General features: G+C 42.5%; 1 protein-coding gene across 4 annotated transcripts in view; it reads right to left on the reverse strand.

Moving 5' to 3' along the window:
- Window positions 1-21,466, reverse strand: part of FMN1 (formin 1) — a 447,836-nt gene that overhangs the window by 123,638 nt on the left and 302,732 nt on the right. For all 4 annotated transcript variants that reach the window (XM_066341834.1, XM_066341832.1, XM_066341833.1 and 1 more), the window contains 6 exons: window positions 20,018-20,079; window positions 17,987-18,075; window positions 11,785-11,914; window positions 9,721-9,867; window positions 8,292-8,351; window positions 2,057-2,177 (listed from right to left, as the gene is read on the reverse strand). In XM_066341834.1, coding sequence (XP_066197931.1) covers window positions 2,057-2,177; window positions 8,292-8,351; window positions 9,721-9,867; window positions 11,785-11,914; window positions 17,987-18,075; window positions 20,018-20,079 — 609 coding nt within the window. The remainder of the gene's footprint in view (window positions 1-2,056; window positions 2,178-8,291; window positions 8,352-9,720; window positions 9,868-11,784; window positions 11,915-17,986; window positions 18,076-20,017; window positions 20,080-21,466) is intronic.

Below are 21,466 nucleotides of genomic sequence, written 5' to 3' on the forward strand. Positions count from 1 at the left end.
CCTAGAACAAGGGCCGGGAAACTTTTTGGCTGAGAGAGCCATGAACACCACATATTTTTAAATGTAATTCCATGAGAGCCATACAACGACCCCTGTACGTTGCGCATTATCCAATAAAAATTTGGTGTTGTCCCGGAGGACAGCTGTGATGGCTCCAGCCACTCGCAACCATGAACATGAGTGGTAGGAAATGAATGGATTGTAATACATGAGAATGTTTTATATTTTTAACGTTATTATTTTTTTTATTAAAGATTTGTCTGCGAGCCAGATGCAGCCATCAAAAGAGCCACATCTGGCTCGCGAGCCATAGGTTCCCGACCCCTGTCCTAGAGGAAGTACGGTACACCAAAGTGGGGGGCTTTGGCCAGACCCCTTTCTGTCCACTGTCCTTCTAATTCACTCTTCCCGTCCCTTTGTTATTTATTGCCCAACACACAGGAGTGCCAAAGGGAGACAGCTGAGCAAGGATGCCCAACAGGGCAGTCCCTGGAAGGAAGGCAGGAGAAGAAGAAAGATCACTCATAGGTCAGGCTTCTGTTCAAAAGACAAGAGGAGAGGGCAGGCCCGGGTGTTAAAGGGGCCATGAGATGAGGGAAGGACATCTGGGGTGGCCACAGAGGGAACACACATGGGGCCTCACTGCCACCACTCACCTTGCAGCCGTTCTGAGGACAGGCCTGGGCCCTAATTCTGCCACCGGAGAGGGGCAGAAAAAACTGCTACATGATGGCTCACTCTGCTTTATCCCAATAAGAACCAAGTTCCTCATCTCAGACAAGAATAAAACTGTCATTTTTTTTTAAGGAAAGGGAAAAGAACCACAAGTTCACGCACCACATTACTGAACAAAGCATTCATTTGGGTGAAATCGCTCTTCCGACCACATCAACAGGAGGGAAAAAATGCACATGTTCCTTTAAAAGTAATTTACAAGGTAAAAATATTCACTTGTAACCACTACCCTTATTTAAGCACGTTTGATGCCCAGAGTGAAAACAAATGGCTTTCCCTGCCCCTGGGAGCGAACTTTCCCACTCTCCTCCCACGTCCAAGCTGTTCTCCGTCTAAGACTTGGGTTTCTGAGCACTCTTTCACAATAAACATTTTTTTAAAATGTTTATTTTATGTCTTAGTGTAAAAATATTCCTGGTTCGAGCTCTTCATTTCCTCAAGCACTCCTGGCACTCCAGGCTCCATTTCCACATTAACACGCTCCCTAAATCCTCCACCGAGCCCTTCCGTTGGAGTTACCCAGGCTCCAGCACAAGTATTTATATTCTTGGACAAGGAGATGTCTCCACAGTGAAAACACAAGACTCTAGAAATGCCAAAGGAAAATTCCTGCCCAAGAGAGACATATTTCCACCTTTTAAAAAGGCAAAAGTGGCGTTCACATTTTGTTTTGAATAATTAAAAATGTAAATTAAATTAAAAGAAAATGTTTACTATGGGTATTGCCATTATTATCAGACATATATATATACACACACCGAATATATAGGTACATGTGTGTGTGTGTGTGTTTGTGTTTCTATGTGTCTGAGTGACAGGGAGAAGGAGGGGGAGAGAGAAAGGCAACATAGTATAGCTGTTTAGAAAATGCATGGATTCTAATCAGATAGACTTGGTTAGAGCTAAAAAAACCTGCTTTGCACTGACTGTGTAAACATAATTTCTTCAAGCCTCATTTTTCTTATCTACAAAAGAGAATTAGTATAGTCCCTGCTTATTAGGATTGTTATAAGAATTATAAGGCAACAGTAGGCAATTCAATAAGGGTCGGTGCTATTATTATTATTAAATCTATTAGATGTCGGAAAATGTAGATAAGATGTAGCTATAACAAGTAGTAGTTAACATTAGGAAAAGAGAAGGATCTGTAAATACAGCGCCTCCGGACAGTGCCCCAAGATCAAAAGTTTCAAGAGGGCCGCAGAACACCAGAACTCGACTCTGCACCATTCCATTCCACGAGCCACGCATAAATACTCCTCTTAAATAATTTTTAAAAAAATCTTAGCTATTATCATAATAACAGAACAGTTCCTGTTACCTTCTAGTTGCCTCTTCAGTTTTCTCAAGTCTTTTATGAGGTCTTCAAACTTGACTTGGGAAGCCAGAAAGAAATCTTGTGGTTCAGGCAGGGGGAAAATGCTCTTTTCTGTTCCTGCTTCCTAAATGATATGGTAAAGAAAAGAACATTATCCTTCCCGATTGTCACTTTCAGTTGAAATTCCAGAGCATCTTTTATTGAATATTTGAATAAAAATCATTGCAATGTTCATCGGCTCTTCCTGCATTTGGACTGGTTACTCGGAAGTGCTTTCATCTTCCACAGCACCATTTAGATTGGCTGTGGCATGGGCTAGATTCTATCTGGCCTCATGAAACAAAGAAAATTGTCAGGTATGTCCTGATCCTGGATGCTTATGTCCATGGAAAAAAAGTACAGAGGAGGGAACACGTGAAAGTACTTAAACTGAAAGCCCCTGTTTGAGTTGCACATGGCAATAATTACATAACTCATCTTTGGGGTGCGTCCACGGGTGTGAATTGGAAGGTGCCGGATAAGGTGGCTCTGCAGTGAAGAAACAACCGCCCTCCCTTGTGCCTTTGCCCATGTTCCTCTGCACCTTAAAGCATGTCTGCGCACATGTGCCACTGAATTCTTTACATATTTGTAAAAACTTGCCAAGGGCCTTACAGGTTTTGACAAACCCCTTACGGAGTACCTGAGCTGAGAACCACCTGGAACAGTGGTTCTCAACCTGTGGGTTGCGACCCTGGCGGGGTCGCCTAAAGCCATCGGAGAATACATAATGCATATCAGGTATTTACATTCCGAATCATAACTGTAGCAAAATTACAGTTATTAATTATGAAGTAGCCACCAAAATTATTTTTTGGTTTGGGGTCACCGCAACATGAGGAACTGTATTGCGGGGTCACGGCATTAGAAAGGTTGAGAACCACTGATCTGGAAGAACACACCTTCATCAGGCATACTGGAAGGTAAGCTGAGGCTTAGGTTTCTCTTCCAGTCTATCTTGCTTTCTCCTGAGTTGTTTAATAAAAGCTACAGACCTTGCGTATCTCAACCAGCCATCGGGTCTCCCCACACAGGCCCTTTGTCAGCTTTCCCTCCCATTCCATCTTCCTGCTGCCATGAGGACTTGTTCCAAACTCTAAAAGTGCTTTACAAGGCACTTTATGATTTGGCCGCTGCCTACATCTCCAGCCTTATTTCTACCTCCCCCCATGTCTAACTCCCTTACCCAAACTTCCATACAATAATAGCACAGGCTACAGCCTCATGCCTCTAGGCTTTCGTAAAACTTTTATACAAAACTGTCCCTTTCCAACCCTACCCCAGAATGCCCTCACACCTTTTTGTTCATACTCATCCTTCAAGTCCCCAAACAGATGTCACTTCCTCAAAGCTTTCCCTTAAGTCCCAGCCACCAACGCTTTGGGTGTTTTCAAGAGCCCCTCATATTTACTGTCATCATAGTACTTATCAACATTCATTTACGAAGTGTCATGTTATCTTGTATGTCATGTTAGCTTGTCTTCCTCACTAGACAGGAAGGCAGGAACTGTGTCTTTGCCTCAGTATAGAATATAACCCCTGGCATGTCAATCAATTTTCCTTGGAAACATCACCAAGAGACTGTAAAACACCATTCTGGGAAATTTGTACCTTTAGCAAAAGACATCTAACTTACCTTCATATTTTCTTATGGTTGCAGGGATTCCCTGGGACCTTCCCCTTCCTTTAAGACCTTTAGCTTTACTTGGGATGCTAGAAGAAGATGTATTTTCCACTTTGGATCAGGACAACACTATACGTGGTCAATGGAATTTTTTAAATTTCCCTATACTGACTTTATTATATTAAAAACCATGGAGGTCCTGGCTAGTTGGCTCAGTGGATACAGGATCGGCCCAGCATGCAGATGTCCTGGGTTTGATCCCCAGTCAGGGCACACATAAAAGGTGACCATCTGCTTCTCTTCCTCTCCCTCTCCCCATTTTTTCTCTCTTCCTCGCCCACAGTCAGTGGTTCAGTTGGTCCAAAAATCAGTCCCAGGTGCTGAGGATAGCTCAGTTGATTCAAGTATCAGCCTCAGACAGGGATTGCTAGGTGGATCCTGGTCAGGGCACATGCGGGAGTCTGTCTCACTATCTCCTTTCCTCTCACTTAAAAAACAAAACAACAAAATAAAACCATGGAAGCAGTATTTGTCTGAGTGCCAAGATGAAATGACATCTAAGATGCTTGCCAAAAGACACCATGGTGATCTACTTTGGAAGGACTCTTAAGTAATGTTTTTGTTTTTGTTTTTTTCATCTAAAAAAAAGAGTAAATGCTGCTGAGTAGATTAGCCTGGTAGTAGCTCTTGTGAAAGTTGTCCAGTTAGAGTTCAAAAGACATGGCTTTAGATGGGTTTCTTAAACATCACAAACCCAGACTTGGACCCAAAACCTGGCGCAAGTGGGAGAAAGCCTGGAACAGAAATCACCTTTCTTCAGCTAATTGCTCATCACCACTGACCACAGAAATCATCACGTAGGCTCCTAGAGGGAGGGGGACCGTTCAATAAATCACATAATTCTACATTCTTGAGTGAAATGCATTTTGCACAGTGAAAACTGGAAGAATACCATACAAATGTTGACTTTTTACTTTTCCTAAACTGGGCCATTCCAAGTTTGAAACTATTCTCATTGTAAGATTTTCCTCTGTGAAGTCAATTTCACTGGGTCCAGCTCTCTTCAACGAGTCATATTATCAGAGGCAACTTTCAGCCTTCCTTCACCATGCATCTGACTTGGTGGAGGCAGACTCAACAAGGTCCATCTCCCTTGTCAACCCTGGATTAGAAATGTCATCTTCAAGATGCTTCTGCCACAGCAGTAACTGCTGCCAGAATCTGGGGTCTGTACATATTGCCTGAAGCTCAACATACCTGCCCCACTCTACCAGAAAAGAGCTTTCACCTCCTTTTACCTACTTCTTTACAAATGCCTCTTATTACATTTTTGTTGATATTTGCAGTATATGCAACTCAGCAAGTATTGATCAGGCACCTACATTATAGATACTAAAAAAGAGACGACAATGACTTCTGGGCCTCAGGGAGCATGCCAGGATGATAGTTAATTGCTCACTGATATCTACAGATATGGCAAAAAAAACATGTTTTCAGATAGTTCTTCCAACAAAGTGTTCTCAGGCTTCAAAAGACTAAAAGACAACGAACTGAGCAAAGCCTTCATGGAAGAAGGGTCATGTAAGATTGCACTATTTTCCTTTATTATATCTTTTTATACTTTTACAAAAGTGAGACACATTCCTTATGTTTAGTAATTAAAAGAAAGAAGAAAGAAAAAAAAATCTCTTATAATCCTGCTACACAGAAAGAATCAAATATTTTAATATATATCCTAACAGGTGTGTCTGTGTGTTTGTATGTATTTATAGTTACATACTTGAGACTCTACTATGTATTATTTTCAACTCGTTTGTAATTGAAAAGCAGATGAGTATTTTCCAGTGCCAATACACATTCTCCTATATACAGTGTGTCCGTAAAGTCATGGTGCACTTTTGACGGGTCACAGTACACGGTGTTACATCATCACCTGCACATGCACACATGCTGCCACATCATCCTACAGAAACTGGGAGGGTTTTCCTTTTATTTGGTGCAGATTTCATATTTCTATCGTCTTTTGTTGCTTTCCTGTGACCAGTCAAAAGTGCACCATGACTTTACGAACACACTGTACTTTCCATGACTGTAGTATTAACATTTCATGACTCGAGCATAATTTTTTTTACCTTCATCTTTACCTTTGGATACCTATCAAAAATTCTGAAATACTTTGTTATTACAAACTATTTTAAATAAAATAGTGATACATGTCCTTATGTTTCCTTAGGATAAAAATCCCTAGAGGCTCTGGCCATTTGGCTCAGCAGTAAAGCATCAGCCCAGCATGTGGAAGTCCCAGGTTCCATTCCTGGTCAGGGCACACAGGAGAAGCGCCTATCTGCTTCTCCACCCTTCCCTCTCTCCTTTCTCTCTATCTCTCTCTTCCCCTCCCGCAGCCAGGGCTCTATGGGAGCAAAGTTGGCCCAGACGCTGAGAATGGCTCTATGGCCTCTGCCTCAGGCAGTAGAATGGCTCTGGTTGCAGCAGAGCAATGACCCAGATGAGCTGAGCATCGCCCCCTGGTGGGCATGCCGGGAGGATCCCGGTCGGGAGCATGCAGGAGTCTGTCTGCCACTCCCCACTTCTCATTTTGGAAAAATATAACAAAAAAAAATCCCTAGAAATATTACACTAGGGCTTTAGATACAGAAAGGTCAAAGTCTTGCTAGCCCATACAGCACATTTGAATGAATTAGAAAAAAGTGTCCCCTGTAAGCTGGCACAGCTCCATGGGCAAACCGCTTGACAAGCGCATGATATGTGAATTTTTTCCAAGTGCTCTTTATAGGACAGATAGTTTGGTGAAGCCAGGGCAGACTAGACAAGGGTTTCATTTGACCTAGAGTCAACCACACATGATAGGCCTGAGAAAGGATTGATCAGTATATAGTGCTAATTCTATAAAACTAGTTGGTAATTTATATTTGTTTTCTATAGTTACCTGCAGTCTCTTTTGCCACTCACAAGAAGGGACAAGTTGACTTTTCATTGTTGATTCTGAAGAGTTCATTACATATATACATACACATATATGCAAACACACACACACACACACACACACACACACACACACAGTTAAGCTAGTAGAAACTTTTTCCCAAAAGGTTTTTTCATTTATTTTTTAACTTATTATTTTAAGAGAGTATTCATAAAGTAAAAAAGAGAAATTTTATAGAAAGGCAAGTGACAAAGATCGTTCCAATTAGGGAGAACATCTGATGCAAAAACAGATTAGTAAGAAAGCACAGAGTGTGTTTGGAAAACACCAAGTCTTTAGTTGAATCACAGAATGTGCCTACACAGAAGGAAAGTAATAAAAGCATGGTTGTAAAACATTGGAATTAAATTGGATAGAGTCTTAATTCACTTGAAAAAGGGAAGCCGTTTTGGTTTTTTGAGTAAAAAGTGATATGAAATAATCAGAACTACAAAATGTAATCAGGCCACAGGGATGGGCTGGAAGAGGTAGAACCAGAGGGGCCTGGCCAGCTGGGAAGCCATCAAAACTCCCTAGGCGAGTTATCTCATGGCCTGAATGAGCAGGGGTCAATTGGGGGGAAAAAAAGGCAGGGAATAATACGAGAAATAATTTGAATTGAAGGACAGAGATCAACCAAAGGGAAGCACAACTTCATGTGTAAATGACCAAAAATGATAACATCTTTACTAGCAATGGGAGAAGTGGAGGGGTAGGGCGGGATGAGAATCCTGGTTGCAGATGTCTGGAGAATGGTTAGGTGCACGCAGCAGGAGGGTAGGAGCCATAACTAGGAAGCTCATCAGTGCTTAACTTGTCTTCTGGATGGAAGTGTAGGCCTTTTACAAATAAGGCTCAGGACTCTTTACTTTTCTTGCCTCAGTACCTAGGAAAAGTCTGCTTACATGGATTGTTACATGGATAGTCTGCTTACATGGACAGCTGACAACATTTTCCTGAGACTTTTTTCCATTTATATTGATTGCGAGATTTCTCAACAACTTACAACAGTACCTCTTTCTTCTCAACGTTAGGACTCCTTGTTCTCAACTTCATGAAAAGGAATAAAACACAGAAAATTGTGCTCAGGTAGAGTCACACAGAAAATTTCACTCCTGATTGCAAATGTAATTTAAGCAAAGAGGAGAGATTTCAGATTCTACATCTTCACCTTGTTCACAGATGAACATTACCAATAGTACATCGGGTGTTATGTTACTATTACTTTCCTAAATTTTGGTCTGCATCCCAGGATCTAGTCTCAAATTTAACCAATAACTGACTGAATATAGATGTCACAAAGGCCCTGACAATCTAGTCAGAAGGCACTGAGATAACTGGGGTCTCTCTGAAGCTATGTCGAATAGTGGATTGAGAGTCAGTACCACTGAATAATGCTCTCTTTACAAGAGTCAACTAAACTCTCTTGGCTTCAGTGTTCCCATTTGTAAACCGAGGAGGCTGGACAGCTCTCAAATTCTACGTTGGACTTGAAATTCATCCATCCATCCGTCATCCAATTTCTGAATGCCAACAATGTGTAAGAGTTGAAATCCCCTTACCTTAGTTTTCCACATAATGTCTTTTCTTACCTGATCATAGTAACGCAGGTAGTATTTCACGACATAGTCCACCAGATTAATCCCATTATCCTAGGTTTAAAAGAGAAGCTTAAATGAAAATCATTCACATGAGACTGCTGTATGTAGTTGAGAGCCAAAATCTCGGTTTGTGGCCCTAATTCTTTTAATTTGTGATACCTGGTCCAAGTTCTGTTTGAGACCGGCAAGATTTCCCTCCCTTCTTCTTGTCCCATCCATTTTTTTATGGCATCTGTACAAAGAAATGATACTACACTATTCTTTGTGGCATAAAAACAAAACAAAACAAATAATCCATAAGGCCTCTGAGGTAATGGCTAAAACAAACAAACAAAATAAACAAAACACTGTCTATTTTCTGTCCTAAAGCCAGGATAGGAGGGGGCAGGGGAGGGCTAAAGGGAACCAGGGACCAGAACAGAAAAACATCCCTCCCTTCCCACCTTTCAAAAGATGTGTGTTCTTAATGGCGTGAAAAACAATCAGGACAGCTTAAAAGGAATGCCATGCCACTTTATGACCCTGGGAGGCCAGGAGTGAGCAGGCCCTCCCACAAGGCAGCCTTTGAGTCTTGTTCACATGGGTCTAATTCTAATTTGCTTCTGTGTTTCCCTCCCTCCACACCCGGTGCCCCCCATGGGATGCCTAGGTATAGGCTGCTTGTTTCTAAAGAGGTGGCTCTGCAGGGGTGTGGAGCCAAATGATCATCAGGCTCAGAGAGTCTGACAGTAGCATCCAGCCCAATTGTTGTGGGCAAAAGAATAATTCAAATGCTCAGCTCAGTTGGTGATTCAACCCTGCTCCACATGCAGGAATAGGAACGAGTAAGTTACAAGTGGTTAGCACTAAATTCAAGCCTTGTGCTATGGCTAACATCATATGCTATTTGTTTCATTTTCTCATTGCAGTTCAACACCTGCATATTTTAGAGCAAACAAATATAGGAAATTTTACCATCAAAATAATATCAAACAAAAAAGCTATCTTTATTCAAAAGTCAAAAGAAAGAAAAGGAAAATATGTTGTTAGGAGGAGAACAGAGATAAATGTAACAATCAGAAATACTTAATACTTTTTTTTTTTAATTATAGGTGGAGAAAGAAAATAAAGGCAGAAGGCTCCATTGGAGCAAAGATGGCCTGGGCACTGGGGATGGCTCCTTGGCCTCTGCCCCAGGTGCTAGAGTGGCTCTGGTCGCGGCAGAGCGACGCCCCGGAGGGGCAGAGCATTGCCCCCTAGTGGGCAGAGCATCGCCCCTGGTGGGCGTGCTGGGTGGATCCTGGTCGGGCGCATGAGGGAGTCTGTCTCACTGTCTCTCCCCGTTTCCAGCTTCAGAAAAATAAAAAAAGAAAAAAAAGAAAAAAAAGAAAAAAGAAAATAAAGGCAGATCGTAGACATTCATTATGAAACAAATATATACCCGACTCTTGACATCCTTGAGTTTGGGCAGAATTTCTAAGCTATATCCATCTGCTTGTCCCCGAGTCCTGTTTCCTCCATTCATATAATTTCCAAAAGCCAGAATGAGGGCCAAAATGTCCTTCACACTCTTCATGTGCAGCAAGCCCTGTGATGGCAAACACCAATTACTATGTGGCTGAACTCCACATATACCTATGTTCATTCAACAACAAATATTTTATCAAGTACCCAATAGGCTGTTGGGTGGCATGTCATCAAGCAGGTTAACAGCTATTGAAATGCAAAATACACTTTAAGCCATAAGTGTCTTTAAAACAATACATTAAGAGTCAGAGTCATCATTTTCTGTCCTTTCAATGAATTATAAACTGTACAGGTTTTAATAGGAGGGTTAAATATTAGTATTTATCTTTCCATTTGAGCCAGTTTTATTTTGTAAAAACTGTACTTATTTGAAAGTAATTATAAATTGAAAAGAGCTGTTATAGTAAGGCCTCATGTTTGATGACTTGTGAGGAGAAAGCGGTTTAATATCATTTGAGGATCTGTTTTTAGACTATATATATAAACAGTACAGTTAAGTGTAAGGTAGTTATAATAGCAAGTCTCTTCTTCCTTATCTGTGGGTATAATCCTCAGAGGTGAACTACAATAAAGTATTTCAAGGCCAGAGGCTATGCTTATTAAGGATACATCTACTAACATTTTTTCCCCATTGATTTGAGACAAGGATGGAGAGAGAAGGAGACAGAAGCATCAACCTGTTGTTCCACATAGTGGTGTAGCCATTGATTGCTTCTCATATGTGCCCTAACCAGGGCTCAAACCAGCAACCTCTGGGTCCCAGTGACCTCGAGATGCAGCTGGTGCCCTCAGGATTGAACTGTCAAACCCAGAATTGAACCAGCAAACTCAGCACTGCGGGAAGAGGCTCTATCCACTGCACCATGGGTCAGGATTATATTAATTTATAATTTCAAGGTGCTTATGGTTTACTTCAGATGCCCATCTCATTTGTTTTTCCTCTTTCTCTCTTTTGCTTCAAGTGCAGATGTCCTTTTGTTAAATTAAAATTTTATTAATGTTTTCGCAAGAGAGGAAGGGAGAGGGAGGGAGAGAGGGGGAAGAGAGAGAGAGAGAGAGAGAGAGAGAGAGGAACACAGATCTGTTCCTGTATGTGCCCTGCCAAGGGATAGAAATGTCAACCTCTGTGCTTCAGGACGATGCTCTAACCAGCGGAGATATCCAGCCAGTGCCAGATTTTCAGATACTTTCTCTCTTTCTCCACAGTCTTAGTTGACTTTATTTTCCTTTATTTTAGAGAAAAGAAAGCCAGGTACAACTCTAGGCTGACTCTGTGCTGGCCTTTTTGGTTAATATTAGAGGGTGTAAAATATACTTTGGTAATAGTTATGCTCTCCTTATTGAAATCTTTTATATTTTAAAAGAAAAATATCATGCCTTCAGATAAGCAACTAAATATTACAGTATTTGTGAAGAGGATTATGTTCTTAAGGACATGGGTCACTGTGAGAAAAAGCCAAGGACTTAACTTTATAATGGAAAGCCATGTGGCAAAGCCAACAAAAATATATTTGCTCATCATTCATTAACATAATCATATATTTCCTTTATCAAATCTCTAGAATATTTTTATTTCACTGTGTAGCACATTTCAGATGATCAAATTCATGAGTCTAAGGCAAAAGAACCCTTTTGTAATCCAAGAGGCGAGTGAAAAACAAACTATTCTATTTGGGTTAGTTTTAAATGGCCAGTATGTAGGCTGGAAAGTATTTGGAATACTTGAGAAGAAATCTGTAAAAATGTCACTTTTCCCCTTCTCTCTCTCCTGCCCATCTCCCCCCCCAACCTCATCTGCAAGCACACACCTACTCACACTTAGGCAGGATCATCGGCACAGCTATATTTAGAAAAGCATACAATCTTAAATCCCAAAGGTTTTGGCAAAGGGGCTCTCCTTGACCTCTCCCATTCCCAACATTCTCTTTTACCCATAATAAGGAAAAAGTTATCTTTTTCACTTCTACAGAAAACATACCTTAGACGCTCGTGTGATGATCTCGACTTTTCTATGCACGGAGGTGATGCCCTCCGAAAAGGCAGACCTTAAGATGATGCACTGCGCCCGTTCAGCAAAATTAGGGATCTGGGCCAACTCGTGTAAAAATCTGTAAAAGTAAAGAAGGAATCCACCTAGCTTCGTATAAAAATCACAAGAAAAGTAAAATGCATGGTGTATAAATTACTTTAGGAACAGGAAGTTAGTGCAATTAATACCAAACCACAACAAGTTATCTACTGCTACCCGCATAGGAGACTCAACCCAAAAGACAAGAGCTGATCTTTAGTGTATGAGAAAAAAATACATCCCCTTTATAATGTAGCACTCTCTGAGGATATATTTACACAGGAAGAGTAAAGTGAACATTAGAGGTAAATATCTGTAGACAAGCGATACAATGTCTTTTACTGGAGTGAGGTTACTACTGTGTTTTGCCCCGTGTATTAGATAATAGTGGATAATGTCCCTATTCTACCAATATTTGTTCCTGTTTCCACATTAATTTACCTATAGACACAGAGCTCATAGCTCAGTACTTGGAACAAAGCAGTCACTCATTAAGTAGACACAATCTAAAGTCTCTTAAAAACTAGGGCCAGGTAGATCTTAAAAGCTAAAGATGAGTCCTGACCTACACACAAAAGCTCACTGTTTAAGCAGCTGGGCACTGGAGCCCTTTGCAAAACGAAGTTGGAAGAGCTGCCTACTCTGCAGGCCAACCACGAGAGGACGGGGCAGAAAACTAAAACGGTGGAAAGAGTTGGCCATGAATTCAGAAAAGGAGAGAATCCACTCACAGCAATTAAATTCATTTTGGGGTTGAAATGCTTAGTACCTGCTATTTCTGAAAGGCTCAGTCAACTCATAACATTTTTACTTTTGACATTTTGCAATCTCACCCCAAGAATCCTTTTATAAAGGAGCAAGCTGGAGCCGCCCTCCCTCCGTGCCCAAAGCATTCCCTCAGCTTACGTTCTGTGCCTCTTTTACTTTATTTCAGGGAGCTCTGGGTTTTTGAAAGTTTCTAATTATCAGCTGTTTCTTTTATTTATCCCACAACCGGGTGACATCTTCTTCTTTTAATGACACTGAGATGAAGCCAAGAATAGCCATTAAAGAACCACAACTTTGTTTTAAAGTCCTATAATGGGTTATTATGAAAAGCATGTCGTGGGATAAAAAACCATAGAAACTCAGAAATAGGACAAGATGAAAAAAATTATATTTTTATGTAAATTGTTTCTTCATAAAAGTAGAATTAAACCACTGACTTCATGCCTAGAATCAGGGGTGTTGCCACTTTTCAAATAGGAGCAGTAAAAAAACTTGTGAGCCTGGGGGCATTTGGTCCTGTGCTGAGTGTCGGGATTTTATTTGCTCAGATGCTGCTGAGAGCCACCTCAAGGGGAGTGCCCTGCACTTCTCTGCTTCCAAAGGTGACCATGAGACTCTCCGCCCCACATAGGCCCCAGACCCTGGGAATACTCGGGACACTTCCTCGGGTAAGCGAGCCTGGGGGAGCAGTCACAGAGACTGCGTGAGAGTATGGCTCAACACCCAAACAAGGGCACCGATGACGAAGAGGAGATGCTAGATAAACAATTACTTATGTCCAGTCCCACAGCAGGAGGTTTAGGACCGATATGAGGAGACGAGCACGCAGGCTCACCAGCTTACATTACCCAGGAGGCAGGCTCTCCAGAATAAAGGCCCCTGGGTAAGGGCTGGCAGGAGTCAGGCGACGGAACCGCAGAGGCAAGTCCTGTGCGTGGAGAAAGGGCTGAGACACATATCCAGAGTTGGAGGGGGAAGGGAAAGGAAGGAATTTTGCATGATTTTTTGGTTAGAACTATAGAAAATGTGTCACTAAAAATGAACCCCAGAACATTGGTCACCAAGACTGACTTTGGTCAGCTCTGAAGCATTTAGACTGTGTCCGGCACCATGCTCAGACCCGAGAACAGAATTTAACTGGTACACAGTTTCTTCTGGATAACCTGAGAACAACAATTATCATGGAGTGTGACAAGTGCTATCAGAGATGAAAGCAACTGCAGGAGCTATGGAAGCCGCAGGAGGAGCCCCGAAGCTAGAGCCCCAGAGGGACAGTGTTGGCCGAGGCTTCCTGGTGCTCTCTGGGGCTCACGCAGAACGCGCATAGACTGCCGGGCAGAGCCTGGATGGGCTGAGTGATGTGTGTAGGGGAGGTGAGGAGTAGATGCTACAATGGGGCTTGGTGTTCTAAAGATTTTAAACTTTTTCTAAATGAATGAAGGGTTTTAAACAGAGAAATGATCCTTTCTGCTAATTTTATTTTAGAAAATCAGCGTGGCCGTGGCTTGGCCGATTGATTGGTGGTGATAGATTTGAGGCAGGGAGACCTACACAACTGCAGCTGCAATATTGTGAGATGGAAAAGAAGAGGGCTCGCAGCGTGGACGGGGAGGGCAAGTGAACAAGAAAGCTACGAGGGCAGCAAGAACCGGAGTAACCGGCCAGTCCCAAAGGGTTCTGAGTAGTGTCCAGAATGACTTGTAGATTTTTGACTTGGGCACCTGATGGAATGTGAAGATATGATGGAAAAGCAAATTTGGGTAAAAAAATGATTTTTTGTCACTGTCTAAAAATAGCCATGCAAAGCCTTCAGGAAGAGTACTATAATCCTTTCTCATCTATCTGGGAAAATATCAGAAGTATAAGTAACCTCAAAGGCTATAAAGCAAGTGTCTGTTAAGTACCTTATCTCCCAATGGTATTTTATTTAATACCCATAAGAACTCTTAATGTAGGACTTAGGGCCTTGGTACTTAAGAATATATATAGATTCATTTCCTTTGGACAAACTAACTTCATACCTGAGGGCCAATAATAAATTGGCCCAAATATACCCCAAAGAAGTCACAAACTAGGGATCTTTCCTTTCTTTATCCAAGGCAGGCCTATTTCCCCAGGAAGGACTACAATTTCAGCCTGTATATAGGAGAGAAGTTTGACATCTCACCCTGAGAAATGGGATAATGCAATGTGGTCCATTGGTTGCAAGGGACTAATAGTTGGCTTTACATTCCCAAACCCCAGAATGGTATTATCTCTGACGTGTGTGCACGTAGGGGCGGTGTACACAGCATCATTTCATGCTGTAGCCTGTGTTCTTCTATAGAGCACCACACTCACAGAGCCTGGTTTCAGAAGTCAATGTGTCTTCTTTGTGGCAGCCTCAGGATATCTGTGCATCCTGGTGGAGCATCCCAATATGGCTGTATTTTGTACCCTCATTCTAGGCCACAAAAAACTTGTGTTGGGCTTAATCAAACCCAACAGAGCCTCACCTCACCTCACCGCCATCCCAAGACAGAGCGTAAAGAGTTGAGAGACATCTCTGAAGGGAGTGGCTCTCAGACAGTCTGGTCCCAGGCAGGTGACACTTTTACGGGAAATGGCTCTCTAAACCTGGCACTGGGGTGCAAGAAAACTGATGAGGTGAGTGATGAGGCCAGCCTCTCCGTGCTGTGATTTATAGGACTGGGCACCACAGGGTTTTTAGAAAACTGCAATGCCAAAGCTATAAATGATTCATATTTTCCAGTATGTAAAACATGCATTTAGTCAACTAACTTGGAGCTAATGGCAAATACCTTGCCAGGAAATCAGATGCTGGTATAAATCAAACAAATACTCTACTGCGCCGGGCATTGACAGCAAAGGTGACATTCACCCAGGCCTGAAGTCCCCGTGTCCCTGTGCCTCAGCCTCCAGCAGCGGAGCCCAAGCATACCACACCTTGTCAGGACAACACAACAGGCCTCCTGGCAGTCAGGAACAACTCAGCATGTCCAAGAAGTGGTTACAACTATTTACAAACTTTAAAAATGCTCTTCTATCCAGATCATCAGTAGAGAAAGCAGGAATAATACATTATATGTTAATTACCTGCCACCATTATTATGTGTCCTGGCAATTAACCTTGAAAACTAATGCTAGAAAGGTGTTAATACAAAAGGAAACGGGGACACTCCCAGGAGCAGAAACCCACTGTTCTCTTACTGGGTTGGCCATTCCCATAGCTTAGAGCAGGCGTTGCAAATTGTAGCCCAGGGGGCCGAATTCAGACCACCACTTGTTTGTAAGATCCACCAACTAGGAATGATTTTATCATTTTTAAAAGGTTGGAATAAAAATCAGTAGAAGGTTAACAATCCATGATATATAGAATGAAATTCAAATTTCAGTGTTCATAAAGAAAATTTTACTGGGGCACAGCCACGCCCATTTGTTTCTGCACTACAATGGCAGACTTGGGTAGTTCCAACAGGTTGCATAGTCCACAAAACCTAAAATACTGTCTAGTCCTCTACAGGAAATGTTTGCCAACTCTAGGCTTAGAGTGTCATTGCTCAACATGGCATAGTTGACACTACCCAAATGCTTGATATGCCCTACTGTCCCTGCAAAAGGCTAAATGTCTGTGCCCCTGCTCCCAATTCATAAGTTGAAATTCTAACCCCTATGTGATAGGCATTAGGAAGTAGGGCCTATAAGAGGTAATTAGGTCATGAAGGTGGAACCCTCATGAATAGGATTAGTGCCCTTAGAGGTAATTAGGTCATGAAAGTGGAACCTTCATGAGTAGGATTAGTGCCCTTAGAAAAAGAGACACAGAGCTTGCTTCTTTCCTCTCTTTGCTTTCAGCCATGTGAGGATACAAAGAGAAGTCAGCAGTCTGCAACCTAGAAGAGAGCCCTCACCAGAACCCGACCACCTTCGCACCCTAATTTCAGACTTCCGGCCTCTAGAACTGTGAGAAATAAGCTCCTGTTGTTTACCAGTCAACCAGTTTAGGGTATTCTTTGATAGCAGCCCAAGCTGACTAAGATAGTCTTCAAATATTCCCCGTGGCCTTTTCAGTGTCTAAATATTCCATTATTAGTCACTTACTTTTCAGTGACGAGCTTGTCAGTGGGAATTAATTTATCGTACTAGGAAACATGACTTGGGCATGGACCACAGAACCTGTCAGGGCTGGGGCTTGTTCAGGAGGATGACTCAAGCTGGTGGAACTTGAGGGCAGTGGAACTGCATTTGCATTGATTTGCAAAATTCCCAGGCTTCATGAGTTAAATAAAGGGGGGGGGGGTGGTCCTGACCTATGCTGAATGGGAGAACAATTTGCCTGAAGTTCCCAAATGATCACGAACGTCTGTCAATAACCGAGTGTGTGTATACGTAGAAGTCCCCCAGATGGCCACTTGGAGATGTTTTTCTGGACTGGAAAGTCCAGGCATCCAAGGACAGAGGTGCATTCTAGGGGACTCAAGGGCAAGTCAGGAAGTGTCTGTACCAGCCACAGAACTTAAATGTCTCTAGGGCTGACTTGTTACCCTAAACTAGATCACTCCATTTTCCCTGTATTTTCTACCCTAGCCTCATCTCCAGGTTGAGAGGGGTGGCCTGAATCGAACGTGAAGCACTCAGGACAGCAACAGGCAGAGGAGCCATCTCTCTCCTCTGGATCAATTTCACGTTCTCTCCGAGTCCTGGGTGGGGGCTGGGGGCTGCAGAGCTGCAGAAGCTTATCTGTGGTTTGCAGACCCTAAGAGCCCAGTCAAGGACAAGAGTCACTCAGCTGCACATTAGAGTTCTGGGTTTTCAAAGGCTGTGGAAGGACACCGCAAGCTATAGATCAAATGATTCTAGATAGTGAATTTAAGAGAAGAGCGCACACCAAGCTCAGATGAAAAAGTCACGGGTAAGAAATGTGGGGGAAGCTGGCACACTCAGGCTACATTTACTGGATACGACAGCTAGGAAAATCCAGTTCAGTGCTGTGCTCTGACATCAGCTTTTTAACTGCATCAGCAGAACCTTACACAGAGCAATGCCTTCCTTCCTCAGTTACCCTTTTGGCCAGAATGTTTAGTCTAGAAGGAATTAATAAGTTGCTAGGGCAAGAAAGGGGAGTCACGAGGGATGGGGAAAAGGGTTGAGAAATATCTTATCCAGCAGCACAAATCTCCTGGCTGCCTTTCCCAGCAGTCAGGTCATCCTGCCACTTGCAATAGGTCACAGGAATGATGAAGCCGAGACTCTGCACAATCCAGAGGTGAATGTGCCGATCTGGGAGGCAGGAAGAGAGAGGCTGCGCTTTCGGCCCACCAGGAAAGTGTTCAAGCATCCTTACTGCTCAGGTTTATCCAGCAGCTTCAGTTCTTCTTCTTTGGATGTCTCATAATACTTTCTTATTTTAACCAATTCATCCTCTTGGGCTCTCTGTGATAAAAAGGAAACAAAACAAAACACACACAAAAGAGCCATGAGAGTCTGTCTAAAGCAATGTGTCTCGAAGTGTGGCTTCTGGACCAGCAATATCGGTATCACCAGTTACTAGCTAGAAATGCAAAATTTTGGCCCTGCCCCAGACATAGAAACTCCAGGGTGGGGCCAGCAAGCCCCCCAAGTGATTCCGGTACATGCTAATGTGTGAGAATCCCTGGCTTTCACCAATGGTCATAACAAATGACATTAGCTGGATACAGAAGCCAGGACATTGGGTTGCTACCTTTGAATCCTCTTTCTGTTTGCCTGTAAGCAGATATGGGTCAAGTTGTCCTTAGCATTTGCTCCCTGACTCCCAACAGCCCTCCTAATTTATGCAGGCTCCTGACTTTATTTCTCTCACCATTGTCTTTTCTTCTAAATTTCAGGAGCATTCCTTGTCTGTACCGCTTATTTTGGCATCTGGTCTCATACTTTCTAAACTTATCCAACTATTTCAGTCGTATGCAACTTACCTCTACTGTGAGCTAACAATTGCTGACCGTATACACAGTCCTGAGCCCATGACAACAACAAAAAGCATCCAGAAGGCACTTTGCCTTTTACAAAGTTCTTCGACATCAACTGCTATTCCCTCACTTTTACAGATGATTCCTCTGAGGCTTACATTAAGCACCTGGTAAAGGGGCTGACTCAGAATCTCTCTTTCTCCCACAATAACAAACTGCCTTCTGCTGCCTTCTGTGACATCAGCTCCTGATAGCCTGGTACTGTATTTGTGTGCCTTCTTGTCTATCAGTGAAGGCCTTACTGCTGAAAATATGTGAAGTTCTCACCCAGGAGTTCTAAACAGCTCCTGATACATATAAAGGAGATGTAAAAACGTGTAGGGAACTGGCAATCCTACTGGGCTGTTTTATCACACTATGAAAATATTCGGTAAGAGCTGTAAGATGCTGGGTACATAAGCCTTGAAATGAATCTTTTTTTTTTTTTTTTTTAGTTCAGTGACTATTCATATTATAGAGCTCTGGGCAGCCACCTGGGAAATACCATTATTTCAGGAAAAAGATCTGGTTCAATCTATTTTCAAATACTGACCAAGTCAGTGAACCGACCAGTGAACAGTCCCAGGAATTCTGACTCTCCTGTGTCATCCTCTCAAGACATCTCACAACTGGGCTTGTTATTTCCACACATAACCCAGACTAAAAGACCATCTATACGAACAGTGCTTTTACTTTCAAAGTACATTGCTACTACTATATATATATAGAATCATCTTTTAATACTCATAATAAAACAGGTAGAGCTCATTATAGTTCCTATCGTACTGATAACCAGACTGGCTTAAGGAGTTTAACTGGCCCACAGCCACCCAGCAGTCAGTGAAAGACCCGGACCTGTCTGACTCTAACTCCCAAACCCACTCCCCCATCCGAGGCTGCTCCCCGCCTTCCGCACCATCAGCTCACTGGGACTGACAGTAACATGGTGTCAGCATGACCCGTCCTCAGAGGAAGACCCTGGTGGACACCGACACCCAGTCTGTGGCTTACCTTCACTGACTCTGGCCGCAAGCTGCAGGGTGGAGCGGCATAGACGTGCTCTCCACCCTGAGTCACCCTCCCTGGCAGTTGTGCGAAGGACTGGACTAACTCAGGCACCAGACTGGTGGGGAGGAACCTACTGCTTTTCTCATGTCTGCTCCTACTGGACCTTGCATTTCTGGGCCATAATCTCATCCACGCTATGGCGACACCTTCACTGCCGACGGGCGGGAACGGGTGGCTCCGCCGACCATTGCACGGCTTCCTCAGGAGGGAGGAGTCACATGTAACCGTGGCTTGTTTATTTTTTAGATTTTAACATATTCGTTAGTTAGTAAAGGCACGGAAATCTGGAAACTCTGGCTCCATGTGTCTTTGATACTCACGTTTTCATATAAGGCCGCCAGGGTCTCTAGATCAACCACAGAGTCATCCACGTTGAAAATGGCTGCCGAGCACCCACAAGAGAGGAGAAAAAAAAAATAACAGGTTTGATTAGACTCCCCCACACTAACATTTATTCCACATCTAGCTTCCAAGCAATATAATATTGCACTTTCTTATACAAAGTTGTATCTCCTAGCATTGTCCCTGTCCTTTTTTTGCACGAGGGGCCCCAGTGAAAGAAACCAGAATGGTTGGTTGCTCTTCCCGGCCTGAGCATTGGCCTGCCTGGAGTAATTCCTCAACTCTGTGTCCTTTCTGCAGTTTAATTTAGGCTCCACAGGAGAAGTGTATGTGCTTTAAAACTAAATCAGTTTGTAGGTTTGAAGCGCGATTTTAAATCTTTCTTCCCGGCTGGTAATTGAAGAGATTTAGTACCTAATGCACCAGAAGTGACTCTTGCCCATTACCAGAAAGAGAGAGAGAAAAAAGACAATGTTGGCAAATTAAATGAATTCAGGCATGTGATTTCAGGCACCTTTCCATGGCCACTGCAAACATCTTGTTCGGGTTAGAAAGACAAGAAAAAGCAATAATTGCATCAATGGCAAATTAAGATTATGGAAACCTCCCAAGAGTCAGTGTTAAGGTAAATTCTCCTTCCCACGGTTTTATTAGAATTCGACTTGTTATTCTATATCTTAAATACGTCACTTAGCTGTTAACTAATATGCTTATGATTTCATCTAGAGAGATTCCTTCCCTTATAAACCAGGATGCAAACATTGAATTTAAAACCTTAATGAATTTGGCAATCAAAGTGTTTGAAATAGGCTGCTCCACATCTTTAAATAATTATTCAAAACTAATAAGGTTTGTTTCCTCAACCCCACCTTCCTTCTCTGACTTTACATTGTGAAATTAACCAGCACGCTAGTAAATTTTCTCCGTGGCAGGCTAATTAATTTTATTAAACCAACCAGTGATATTTAGAATGCCTTAACATTCAGCTCGTCAAGCATTCTTCTGTTCATTGGCATTACAACACAGTTCTCAGAGAAGGTGGGATCAAGGTGAAGGGCAGGTTGCTTTCAAGTTGTTTTGCTTCTTCTGTAGTTTATAATCATACGAACCTCTTTATACAATTTTTAAAAAGCTAATTAACTCAGCTAAGCTCATGTAACTTCACAGAACACCGAGAAATGTACTTAAAATTCCTTCCCAGGCCACCTTCTCTAACTTAGGAGTTAATCAGCGAGCTATTCCTAGGTACACGGGGTAGTGAGAAAAGAAGAGGTTAACATGCTAGTGACAAAGGCAGTCATCTCAGATTCCACCAAGAAAAATTATACCTCTGAAAAAGCCAATCTGAAACCATAAATGAAAAATGCAGTTTGAGGTAAAAGAAATAAAGAATTTACCCTCCCAGGACTGTTACTTTCAATGTGGAG

The sequence above is a fragment of the Saccopteryx leptura genome, chromosome 6 (assembly GCF_036850995.1).
Source record: "Saccopteryx leptura isolate mSacLep1 chromosome 6, mSacLep1_pri_phased_curated, whole genome shotgun sequence".
NCBI classification, from domain to species: domain Eukaryota; kingdom Metazoa; phylum Chordata; class Mammalia; order Chiroptera; family Emballonuridae; genus Saccopteryx; species Saccopteryx leptura.